Source organism: Thamnophis sirtalis, unplaced genomic scaffold, assembly GCF_051295495.1.
Source record: "Thamnophis sirtalis isolate CommonGarterSnake01/CBP01778 unplaced genomic scaffold, rThaSir2_p1.2 scaffold_5, whole genome shotgun sequence".
Taxonomy (NCBI): Eukaryota; Metazoa; Chordata; class Lepidosauria; order Squamata; family Natricidae; genus Thamnophis; species Thamnophis sirtalis.
Genome location: NW_028261385.1, coordinates 127,684,757 through 127,697,625, shown reverse-complemented (window position 1 = coordinate 127,697,625; position 12,869 = coordinate 127,684,757). Strand labels below are relative to the sequence as shown.

The 12,869-nt window shown below is 41.1% G+C and overlaps 1 protein-coding gene across 1 annotated transcript in view; it reads right to left on the bottom strand.

Annotated features, from left to right (window-relative positions):
- The window catches only part of JAG1 (jagged canonical Notch ligand 1), a 63,969-nt gene that overhangs the window by 29,673 nt on the left and 21,427 nt on the right, over positions 1–12,869 (bottom strand). The window contains exons 4-5 of the mRNA XM_087716854.1: positions 8,393–8,647; positions 4,860–4,920 (exon numbers count right to left, since the gene is read on the bottom strand). Coding sequence (XP_087572980.1) covers positions 4,860–4,920; positions 8,393–8,647 — 316 coding nt within the window. The remainder of the gene's footprint in view (positions 1–4,859; positions 4,921–8,392; positions 8,648–12,869) is intronic.

Here is a 12,869-nt window from a genome sequence, read left to right as displayed (position 1 = left end):
GAGCAACAATTATCCAAAGACCCTCATGAATACAAGGGGTTAGGGACATTTCAGCAGAAAGGCAAACAGCCCAGCAGGATGAAGCAGCTAGCTAACTAGGTTTCCCTCTGCTCACAACTTGGCCTCATGGATGTACCGCTGTTTGAGGGTATGCACTATGCAGTTACTAGGAGTCACAGGCTGACATGAGGAGAAGGAAGCCACTTTAAGACAGATAACAACAGAAGTCCTAAAGCAATATTTCCATTCGGTAATTGATACTTCCATACAGAACATGAAAGGAAAGGGATGGTGTGTGTGTGGGGTGTGTGTGTAGGTGTTTGATACAGCTGTCCCAGACATAGCTCAGTAAAGGGACCCCAGTTCTATGATGATTTTATTTAAACTTTGGCTCAAAGGGACTTCAAGCAAACGAACACGTACTAGAACGCAAGTTGATGTAACAACAAAATCTGGGGAAAATGGTTTATTATCCAAATATCCAGCCTTCTCCGCGTTTCCGCCCTTGTGCACTGCCAATTTTTATTTTATTATTTTAAAAAATAATAAAATGTACTATCTTAGGTGAAGAATGAAAAATTTGCAAGTGTGAAATTGTAAGTGAACAAAAAAGGCATTTCATTACACCCAACATATGGGGAGAAGCAATCAACTCCACTTCATTGGACCTAACTTTCCAAAACAAGTGTTTTCATTTGATCTTCAAAGCAATACCCTGCCATACAAGCCTTGTGATGAGAGGAAGAAAAATGACAGGGATATGACTGGGGAGCTAATCACTTAATGCTAATATCATGCTTCAATTCTCCTTGGAAAAAAAAAACACCTCTCAAATGGAAAGCCACTCCCCCCCTAATTATTATCTCTTTTTTTGACAGCAGCAGCAGCAGCTTTGAGAAAGAGAGATGCCTTGATGCCATTGAAAGATTGAAAACAACAGGTATTTCAAGTCCTTACTGTGGGATCTTTTCTGGGAGCAGCAGAGCAGAGGAAATGGAAGTTCCCCTCTGAATAAAGAAGGCCCAGAAGGACAAAAGACAGATTTCAATCCTTGTATGGAACAAAAGCTTTATAGCAGCTTCTCTCCTGCCCCTCACAAAAAGCTGCCTGAAATCCTGGACTACAGGCCCCATCACTGGCAGCCAGTGCTGGAAAGCAGAACGTGATATTGGGGAAGAGGGACTTCCAGAACAGAGCGCCGTAGTTAGGTGCCAAAAGCCTCTTGCAGCACACACACTGCTTCCACACAAAGCAGCATTTTTTTAAAAAAACAAACAGCCTCCAATAGTCTAACTTTATTTTTAATGCTAGGCAAGGCCCATCTAGATAGTTCAGTTCCAAAAAGACAAGCCAAACTGAAGCCGGGCTAATTTTAGCAAAGGAATTTATTAGGCCTTTCCACATTAACGTACATCCAGCCATTGCATGCTTCAAAAATAAGAGTCTGGCTTATAAAATGGGCCCATTTCATCTTGATCGGGCCTTTTCTTTTTCTTTTTTTTCCGGCTCCACATCTAATGAGAATGAGAGAAACTTCTATACATTTTTGTTTTTAGGTCTTGAAAGCAGCTTTGGCTGGGGTTTTATTTTTAAACGGGCTGCATCTGTAACATAGCAGACTATGACTCATCTCAACTCAGTGGGGAAAAAAACACACCATATAGTTTGGTTTCCCTGAGTCCAAGAAGATAATTTGAGTCTGGGGTATCAGGAAGGGCAGCTCTGCTGCTGGAAGTACTATATATATATATATTAAAAAAAAGAAGTGTGGGAAAGTTGCACCTTAAGTAAATAAGGGCAATAATGCATGTCTGGGCAGCAAGTGGGAGGCAAAGAGACACAGGAAGGCTTGAACTCTGGAAACAAAGCCTGTTGTTCTGGCTAGCAAGGAATGCAGGCAAACCCTCTAAGGCACATTCAGCTGAATGACAGAAGCACAAATCTTTTGCTGCTTTGGCTTGTGCATCTCTTGGGATCCAGCCCAACCAAAATAGGGCAAAGAAATACGGCAGGCTGACTGAGGGTGAGTCTGCACGGAGAGACAGTCAGAGCGCAAGAATTTCACCACTTTTCCCTTCAGGATAATTCTGCTTGGGCCCCTTTGGATTGATTTTGATCCTATTTTTGTGTAAAAGGCTCCATTCACTCCTTGCCTTTTTCAAAGCAGGCACACCTGCTTTTCAGCAATGTCGCCACAACAAAGGCACGGGATAGGGCCTATCTGCCTTCCTCACATCTCCCTCCATTCCAAGCAGCCCTGGGATAGGGACCACCTTTCGTGGAAGGCGTCTCAGATGAAAGCACTGATAGCTGAAAGGGGAAGGGCACTCAAGCTCACTGCCTTCAGTCGTTGTGGCTGCTCCATCACTGGAGGTTTTTAAGAAGAGACTGGACAATCACTTGTCTGAAATGGCAGGAGTCGGCAACCTTAAACACTCAAAGAGCCATTTCGACCCGTTTCCCACAAAAAACACCAGGAGCCACAAAACTCTTCCAGTGCCTGTCTATTTCCTGAGCAACCACAAAACTAGTATATGTAGTTGAATTAAACATTCTGGGTTTTTAAAAAAACTTTTCTTGGATTTATCCATGGTTGGCCTACTGGAGATTGAAAACCTCAATAAATCACATGCCAGTGGATATCGTACATTGGTGGTTGTGATGCATATTTTGAGTGACGGGGGAGTCGCAGCAGAGGGATGAAAGAGCCACATGCGGCTCCAGAGCCGCCGGCTGTTGACCCCTGGTATAAGGCCTTTGCTACTTGAGCAGGGGGCTGGACTAGAAGACCACCAAGGTCCCTTCCAGCTCTTATTCTGATTCATAGTTAACATTTCTCTTCCCAATATAATCATATTCCATTTCTGCAACTGAGAAAGCCCTTAGGGGAGCAGCCACGCTGCATCTTGTTCCAGACAGATTCCTCTCTTTTGCAAATACTGTGGCAGCTACAAGGTGGAAGCCATTTCTAATAAGGGCCTTGAGAGCATGCAGAGTCTCCCTACTGCTGCTGAATGAATGTTGTGTACTGCACAAGAGCCCTCCCGGGGTGACCCATTGGCAGCCTCATTTGATAGGTAGTCCTCAACTTACGAGCACAACAGAGCCCAAAATTTCTGTTGCCAAGCAAAACATTTGCTAAGTGAATTTTGTCCTATTTTACAACTTCTTGCCGCAGTTGTGAAGTGAATCACTGCAGCTGTTAATTTAGTAACGTGGTTGTTACGTGAATCTGACTTCCCCATTGATTTTGCTCGTCAGGAGGTCACAAAAGTTGATCACATGACTTCAGGACACTGGAACCATCATAAATATAAGTCAGTTGCCAAGCATCCAAATTTTGATCATGTAACCAAGGAGATCCTGAAATGGTTGTAAGTGTGAAAAATAGTTGTAAGCCACTTTTTTCAGTAATGTTGAAACTTTGAATGAACAGTTCAATAAATGAACTGTTGTAAGTTGAGAACCACCTGTACATTCCTTTCCTTTTCAGGATCTTCTCAAGGCAAACCCAGATCAATAAAGGCTTGAAAGCTGCCAGACAATGTGCCCCCCCCCACTGCTACAAGTAATAGTCCTGCTTTCTACAGAGAGGCGAGAGGGGTGCTTGTGGGGTTATTGGCAGTGGCCCACTCCTCTTTTGAAAAACTCGAGAACACAAATGGGGTGGGTGCTGTTACCAGGGAGAGAAATGCAGGGAGTTGATTGGCTTTGAGATTAAGAAAGAGGAAGGAGTGTGTTGGCTTGGTGTGATGTGATTGGGCAGGCCTGGGGATGATTGGTCACAATGCTTGCCAGTGGAAGGGGAAGGACGAGGTCTGGTTGAACCCTTTTTCACTGTGCTTGCCACCACTTTTTGGAATATAAATCTATCCTTTGGATTCAGACTTGCAAACCTCCAAACCTCAAGCGGTTCCCTGAGGCCAGAGATTTTCCTGACCTCCCCAAATGCTTCTGGCTTCTGGTGACCGAGTCTCGAAGTCAGACTAGGGAAGAAACCAAAAACCCCACAATATGTCTGATTACACAGCCAGCTTCTGGAGGGCCCCCTCTGCCAGCCAGTCTCAGGAGCTCCCTCCTTTCCTGTGCCTGAAACCCAGGCAGCAATTACTCCAGAGAGAAAAGGAAGCGTTGAAAAGCAAAGGTCCCTATTCCAATCATGCTTGCCAGCCTTACCTGAATGCAAACCCAATTCAAGGATGCATCGTAATCACGATTCTTGGCTTTCCGAGCCTGGCTAGATGCAAGCTGTCCTTCTTACCCACCACTCACCCCAACCTTGTCTGCTTGCCAGAAAAATAAAGGAGACATCAAAGAACCACAGCAGCCCTCTGCCTCATCAAGAAGATCTACGGACGGACAAGATTCCATCCAAGCTATTAACCTCTCATCACTCTGAAGTCTGGCTCCCAAGAGCAGAGGACCTAAGGAGGAGGCATTAATCCCATCTCAAGAATGCTCAACTTGTGCCTACTGGTGGGAAAAGTTGAGGGGAAGGAGGAGGGGAGAGGGTAGGAGATGGCGAAAGCTAAAACCAGTCATGTAATTATACTTACTAGAAGTAAGTAAACGGATTACGCACTAACGTTGGGTCAAGAGTTTAGCTGCCGTGCAGTATAGGAGATTCACAATCTATTTGACTTCCTGGCTCCAGACCCAAAAGAAATATGTTTACATGTAACAGGCTTTTCTAAGGCATCTCCCCAAAACATTGTTTTCTTTGCCAGAGCCCTGGGGTCGAGAATATTTGCTTCAAAATTAAACATCAAGACTGTCCTAATGATAACTCCTGCTTTTTGTTTTTTTAACTTTTACAACAATTCGGAATCATTTAAGCCAAGAAATTATTTTGCTTTTACCTGCATTCGCCGGGTATTTTACAAGAACCATGTCTGGGGTTGCAACCCTGGCGACAGATTGCTGAAAAGAGAAAAATGGGAGAAAATTAAAAAGAAAGGAAATTTGGGAGAAATAAAGGGACAATGTAACATTTCTTGCACTTTGAATCCCCTGGAAAGTTTTTAATAGCCCAGTCAGCACTGCAGCGGGTCCCTTGAATGAAGCCTTTTAGAAAAGAAACTGAATTGCTCCGTGCTAGCAACCTACAAAGAAGGGGTCCCAACTGCTTGGTGGAAGCTTCATTAACAAAATTACACGAGGCCCAATGTTGAGCGTTCTAAAGACTTTACTGGCCTGCAGCATTTTCTGTCTCTCAACTTAAGTCTATACATTTAGGCACCCACATATTATAGCTGCAAATCATTTGCATAAAAGCACCTTTCACCCACTCCGACAGGGAAATGTTTGGTGATTGGCAGTGCACTGATAGCACCACAGCCAACACAGAACGGAAAAGCAACCAGGGATCTTTCAACTTGCTTTATTGGCATTAAACAAAGGAATCTGGTTTTTTTTTTTAAATGCTTGTTTGTGGGTAGGAATGGGAGATGTACCAGACTCAGAATGGGATCGTTTTCAAATGAAGCAGAATTGTATCTCACTTTCAGAAAAGGGAGTACATGCCAGAGGTGGGTATGGCCAAAAAGGCAAGCAGACACGGTCATGTCACCATCTTAGACATTCACAGACAACCCACACTCTTCTTGGATGTGTGCAACAATAGTGGTCTCCAAAGGCCTTCTAGCAGGAGCCACTGGAGGCATTTGCCAAGCCTAAATGTCAGCTGCAGGTATCGGAGTGCAGGCCATTTTTATCAGAGGTCTCAGCGCAAAAGGAGTCCCTGTCCAATTGCAAATTCACTCTACCCGATTTGCAACAAGTGTAGACCTCAAAAAACTCCTCACAAAGATGTCTTAAAAAGTAACACTGGAGGAGACAAACTGATGGAAGTCTTAAAGGGCAAAACATTCTTAAATGGACACCCCAAAATTAACTCCCGTTCTGGTACATATATCAGGAGCTCAGGTGGCAATCTTTCCCTATCGCTCTGCTACCTGCTCCTCTGTTTTGGAAATGTGACGGCTTATAGCTGGGACTGTGCTGTACAAAATTAAACACTCCACAATTGAAATATGATCCTTATGGATGCTTTTTAAACAGAGGACACATTTGGCTAAAATTCATGATACCTTCATGCTGAACAGTATTGTTTAAGCGTCCCCAGGCTTTAGGGCAGAGGTAGCCAACCTGGTCCCTACCGCCCACTAGTGGGCGTTCCAGCTTTCATGGCGGGCAGTAGGGGTTTGCTGTAACTCTGCTTTGTTAATTTTATAAAGTAAAGTTACTTCCCTACTTTATAAATCACCATTATTGTGGGTGGTCAGAAAATTTTACTACTAACAGAGATACAAAAGTGGGCAGTAGGTATAAAAAGGTTGACTACCCCTGCTTTAGGGACTGGTGGTCACCTCTGCCTAGAATGTTGAGGACATCCAGTGGGTGCTTGCTAGAAGATAGCTACTGGGAGGGGGCTCATCCATTCACAAAATAACACCTAATTATTATCCTACTTGATACCTATTGAAGCCTCTCTTTAACAGAAACAACCCCCCCCCCCCTCATTTACTACTATCCTTCTTCCAGGAAGGGAGGAAAACTGCCATTTTTAATTTCTTTTTTTAAAAAATGAGGCCTATTAGGCCTCATGCATTCTTGGCTATAAAGAAGCATAAGTTTTGTTTTGCAGCTTAATATAATTTTTAAAAATGTATTCCAAGAAATCACAGTCACTCTTTCTCATTCACACACTCACGCATACAGCTCAGGTGGCCTACTGGCCTATATTAAGTGAAGATCTGCACGCATAATACTACCTCCAAGAGGCCACATTAGACCAAGTCATACAAGGTACTGGATGGAAGTCACAACTCGCAAAATAATCATGCATTATTAAACTAAATACAAACACAGCTTGGGAGGTCTCCTGGATGTATCACTAGCTGAGAAAGCTTAAGCAGCAACGTTGAGGAGTTTTGTTTTGTTTTGCCAGCTGCAGCTCTCCCTGGAGAAAGTCAGCTATTCATGCGCTAGTGGTGTCCAAGTTGGATTGCTGTAATATAGTCTTTACGCTGTTTAAATCCTTTTAGAACCTTCATTGGTAGGGAATGTAACTGTTCAAGGTTGGATGTATCAGTAGGGGAAAGAGTTTGATTCATGTGATATCTGCATTTTGCCAACTGCATTGTGGGCAAGTACATTTCATTCACTGATCTAATCCGCTTTTCAAACAAGTTAGACTGGTATCATCATTACAGCTTGCAGAAGCAACTTGTTCTGCTTATCTGCATCTCGTATGAAGCAGGGCTTCTTTTTTACAATGAAGGCAGAATATACATGTCCGAGGATAATGTTGTAGGACCCCATCTGGGTCGGTCACTGAAACCTGTGGTTTTGTCTTCTGGGCTTTCGGACTTGTGCTGGAGCCCTCCTCCGACCCAGATTGGATCCTGTAGTACATTATTTTATCTGTTTTGATTTGTTCAACATTCAATTTTGTCAGCTAACCTTAATTTCTCGGATTATAACAGAGGAAGACAATTTCTCCATTTATTTTCTCTACATCCTACATAATTTTATATACTTGTGCCTCTTTTGCTTGCCTTTTTCTGAGCAAAAGATCCCCCAAATATTTTACCTTTCCTACTAGACCAGTTTCCTTTATTCATTATGGTTACTCTTTTCCAGCTGTAAATATCCCGAGTTAAACTAAACTGCATACAACATTCAAAGGTAACCTCCCCCTAAAGTCATTACAGTTCTGCTAACTTAATTACAGCATCTGTTTATTCCTCCATGTTTCCCAGCATGGGATTTGCCTTTATTCAAAGCAACTAAAAAAATAAAAAATAAACCCTGGATGTTTCCTAGAAACCTCTTGACCACATCTGTATAGTTCTGCCTATTCAGTCATTACTGAATCTGACTCCATTAGCACACATATGAAGTTAGAACTTTTTTTTTTGTTAGCGTACACTACATTGGTCATTTAATTGCCTATTCCTCTATTTTAGAGATATTCTATTTTAGAGATATTCTTCTATTTTAGAGACCTTTTGTTGTCCTTGTATTTTAATCGCCTTAGATAATTTGGTATCAACCAAAACATAGCCACTCCTGTAGATGATTTGATGTAGCTGCCCTTTACATTAATGGGTCTAATGTCCCTTTTATTATAATATTATAATATTATTTCATGACTTTGCTGACTGTTAATTTGTTCTAATCATGTAAGCCATCTAAGTTTTGGATTCAAAAAGGTCAGCCTAAAATATTTTAAATTAAAACTATTCTAATTTTGCCCCGAGTTATGGCAAAACCAATTTTTTTGAGCAGATGTTTAGTTGGCCTAAAAAGATAGCCCCATTTTTTGGCCTCTAGAATTTGGGAGTGGAGGATATACAAAAAAAAAAAACAGAACACGGGTATTACAAACCTTTGTTGCAGTCTGGTCCCATCCAGCCTTCCAAGCAGGTTTTATTGCCATTCTGATCACAAGTATAGTGTCCAAAGAAGTCATCTCTTGGTCGACAAAGTTTGTTGCATCCAAAACCATAGTAGTGTTCATCACAGGTGACCCGGATCTGGTATTCAAAATGAGCTACGCCAGAATTTTGTTTCAAGACCTGCCACTGACGGCTTGGATTGATCATCCCAGAATGTGATGCCTTTTCAATAATGCTATCTGCACCTGAAAGAGGAAAAATCAGTAAGAATGAAGCAGCCACTTGGGAGGACTTCAATGATAGTGTTAATTCACCCAAGAAGCCCCCAAAAGTGAAAGATGTGGAAGTTAAGGTAACAATATTGTCAAGGCTTGAAGCACCAGCCTGCGTTGAAGTGTCACCTACGAGGAAACATACATTTTCATAGAAATTTGGAGATATTTCATCCTTTGCTGTTGCTCTCCTGGTTGGCATTTCTAAATATACTATACACATACACTCCGATAAACTCCTTATTCCTAACACAGAGTGCCTCATTGCCCAGTTGTACCAGCTTTGCTGACAACATTCTATCCATTAAATCAAACAATTATAAAGTGAACTTTATGAAACAGGAAAGTGCTGCTAGAAAACACATGCTTTATGAAAAAAACAACTCTAAATCTAGAGCGGAATATAAAATCCAACACCAACTGATGATCAACAATTAGGACAGCAGCACGAGGCTGGAACAGCTTTTCCAAACAAGAAGAGCACAGCTCCCACTTACAATGTCTTGTGCTTTATTCTGATCATTCATCCAACAACCCGATAGCCTTTGCATAGCATTTATAAAGCCTTCGGGCCATATACAGTAGAAGTGTTGCAACAAAACCCATTTGGACTTGGAAAATCTGTGCCAAAAATTTCCAGACAAACAGGTCTAAGCAACTTTAAAGCAATGGTTGCTCACCTTCCCAAGTTAACTTTTTAAAGCCAGTTATGATATTTATCCATCTTTTTAGATGCCAGTTTCCAAGCTACTTTAAGCTGTCATTACATGCACACTTAACTGTGAGTAAGCCTAATGAATTCATAGTGTCTGCGTGGACATGTAAAGGGCTAAATTGGAAAAATGAAAGTAGAGATAATCTGACAAGATTTCTCCACGATCTCTTTGAAGGAAACTCATTTTAGTTCTGAAAGAAAGCCCTCAACTGCTGTGGGGTATACCCACAAACCTGAAAATTTCACATTAGTGTGGAACATTGTTTATAGATCTGTGGTATTTCACTTTGTAGTCTAGCCTTGTGACTTCAGTTATCTGACACTGCCATAAGACTTGCTTGCTAGCAGGTCTGGGCTATAACATGATTTTTTTTCTGGACACAGAAAGGTGCCTAATACATTCAGAAAAAAAAGGGGGGAGGGAAGAAAAAATAAAAGGGAAAAAGATGGTAATGATGCCAAGATATAAATAAGGTGTCAGCAGGGCTAAGGACAAGAAAGCAAGACAGGTTTAAAGAACAAATCTGCTTTAGCAATTTTTAAAAGTTATTTTTTAAAAAATATATATATAATTTGTTTTGATGAATTTTGGAACAACAGTGAAAAAGACAGTTATGAACTCCTGGTTTGCTCACTTGGTAAAGATAATTTCCAAATCTCCCAGGTTTTTTAATATATACACAACAGATTAATTTGAAGAGATGAATATTCTAACTGCATATTGAAACATAAGCCACTTTTGAAGGCTCCCTTCAGCTATATTGATGACCAGATCACAGGCTAAAAACATCAGGAAACATAAATATATTCTAGCCTTAAACTAAGTTAGATGAGCATAGTCCTATTTAGCCTAGTTTTGTGAATTACAACTTTTCATGGCTGTCCAGGGCAGGTCATAATATTTCTTCTAGCTCAGCTGAGAATATTTCAGAACATGGACTTCTGCATACAAATCATTTCTGAAGTTAGTCTTGTTTGCAGAACAGCCATGGCTAAATGTAATCCATGAAGTTATAAGAAAGGACAAAAGTCAATTCAGGTATTTCAGGTTGATAGCTATGTTACTAAAACAGCCTCCTCGTTTGGTTTTATTTATGTATTTATTTTATCATATAAGAGCTTCAGGGAGGATTATGTGATCCCACTTGATATTGTGGGAGAGGCTCTGCTCCACTTTTAGCCACAGTTCTATTTCCAGCATTAAAGGCTGCTTTAATTATGGGCTAATAGAGGTATTAATACTTCTGAACAACTAAATGCCATTCAAGCTGTTAAACCATTTGAGTTATCGCAAGAGGAATTGCAACTGAAATGTGGAATAGCAGTATATTCTGTTAAAACTTGTCCTGATTTCACCATGTGACCCAAACACATTAGAAGCCTTCAGACTATTATCAGCTCAGAAGTGCTACATTAGACAATTCTAAATCTGCAGGTATTTAAAAAATAGACAGTTAAAGAATATTGCTAAAGTATTGAAATAAAGAGTAAAATTATTATTACATCTCTTTAAAGTATTAGTTTAACAATTACAAAAATGGAAGTTTAAAATGATGGGGGTCAATTATGCACAAGATTTGGAGTAGCCACATTAAAGATCAGTTTTGGCTCATCTATTTGTTCAAATGATTTTGTATAGAATTATGGATTTTCAGCAAAACTATTCAGCAAACTATATTATTCTTTTAGGACAGAAATGCAGCAATTTACAATTTATCTTCAGTTACAATCTTAAACTAATAGTAACGACATGGTCACTCCCCATTTATAAACTGGCTTTACAGGCATGGTGGAAAGACTGATAATATTATGCTATACAGTCAAGGTTTAACGCTGTGTTTAAAAACCGCTTCCTGCAAGGATATCATACACCTCTCTTTTGAGAACAGTTATGCTGGGAACACAGACCTAGTTACTTATTCAACTAACAGCTTTCAAAATATTTGTTCCAGGGCAGTTTGTAATGTAAATTGCACCATAAAGGCCCATTGTTGCACACTTCATTTCCCTAATAATGGCGATACCTGTAGGGCCAATTCACACATGCAAGGCAACAGTCCCCTTATCCATGGACGCAAGAGCCTGCTGCTAGCAACTGCGTGACCTCTATGTCTGCAAACCTAGTTTTATGTTCACATACAGTTCTGAATAGACAAGGGGAATGCAACTTGTATGTGTAAAATGCTGCGCCTCTGCTCCCCCACCCTCACCTTGGTATATCATAACATCATTGGGCAGTTATTAGCCACCGCACAGGAAAAAACAAGCACTCACATAACCAGCTGTGGTAGGATTTTCCACATACTCTTTACTTCTTCTCTCCACTCCCACCTTGGCAGCTTGTGCAGTACCCAAAGAAAATTAGTTCAGAGCTTGAGAAACCTGCCATTACTAAGCCACAGAAATGGAAGGTTAATGACTAGCAATCCAATGGCGGCAGACAGTGAAAAAAAAAAGAGGAAAAAAAAAAAGCCAGCCTGCCTGCCTAGAGAGAAAGCGATCTGTAGATTTTGCCACTGACTACATTGGAATCTTACACTTTGAATCAAAATGAGAAGAGAAAAAAAAATGAAAGCAATTGGACACTGAAAGGAATGTAGGAAAGAGAAGGTATGTATCGGGCGATGAAGGTGTCCAGAATTATTTTTTTTGCCTAAGCTCCTCATAAAATGTGTTTGTACTGTTTTGGGCAAGTCAAGAGCCACAGGTAAAATGCTGTTTTCTTGCTTAAATGGCTGATAGCTACGGTTCCACCACAAAACCGCGTTCGACGAAACCGCGTACCTGACGTCATCACAGTGCGACGAAAAAAGCACGCTGTGAACGATAAAGCTAAAATTAACCCCTAAACCTAAACCTAACCCCCCTAAACCTAACCCTAAACCTAACCCTAAACCTAACCCTAAACCTAACCCTAAACCTAACCCTAAACCTAACGCTAAACCTAACCCTAACCCTTAACCTAACGCTAAACCCTACCCTAACCCTTAACCTAGCCCTAAACCTAACCCTAACCCTTACCTTAACTGGAATCGGCTTGCTTTCAAAGCGCTTTTTAAAGCGCCCTTTTTTCTCCGCGGTCGCTGTTGTCGCACTGCTGATGACGTCAGCGATGCGCTTTAATCGGGCGCACTTTAGTGGACCGCGGTTTTGTCGTGCCACGGATAGCTTAGACACATTAGGATCATTAATCTATAGACTATAATCTGGTCTGTTGTAGTGGGATGCCTGACTGTTAAGATCCTTTCAGCTTCTGATATCAAAATTCAACTTCCCTCTCGAGAATTTTCCAAGAGGGTATTCTGTACTGTTAAACCAGGACACATTTGGCAATCAATTGTTACTAGGGTAAAAAAAGGGCTCGAGCTATGCCGTGCAGATTTTCCCCCTATTTGTTAAGGTAAGCAAGTAGGTTAAAAATAAAGGTTCCCCTTGCACATATGTGCTAGTTGTTCCCGACTTTAGGGGGCAGTGCTCATC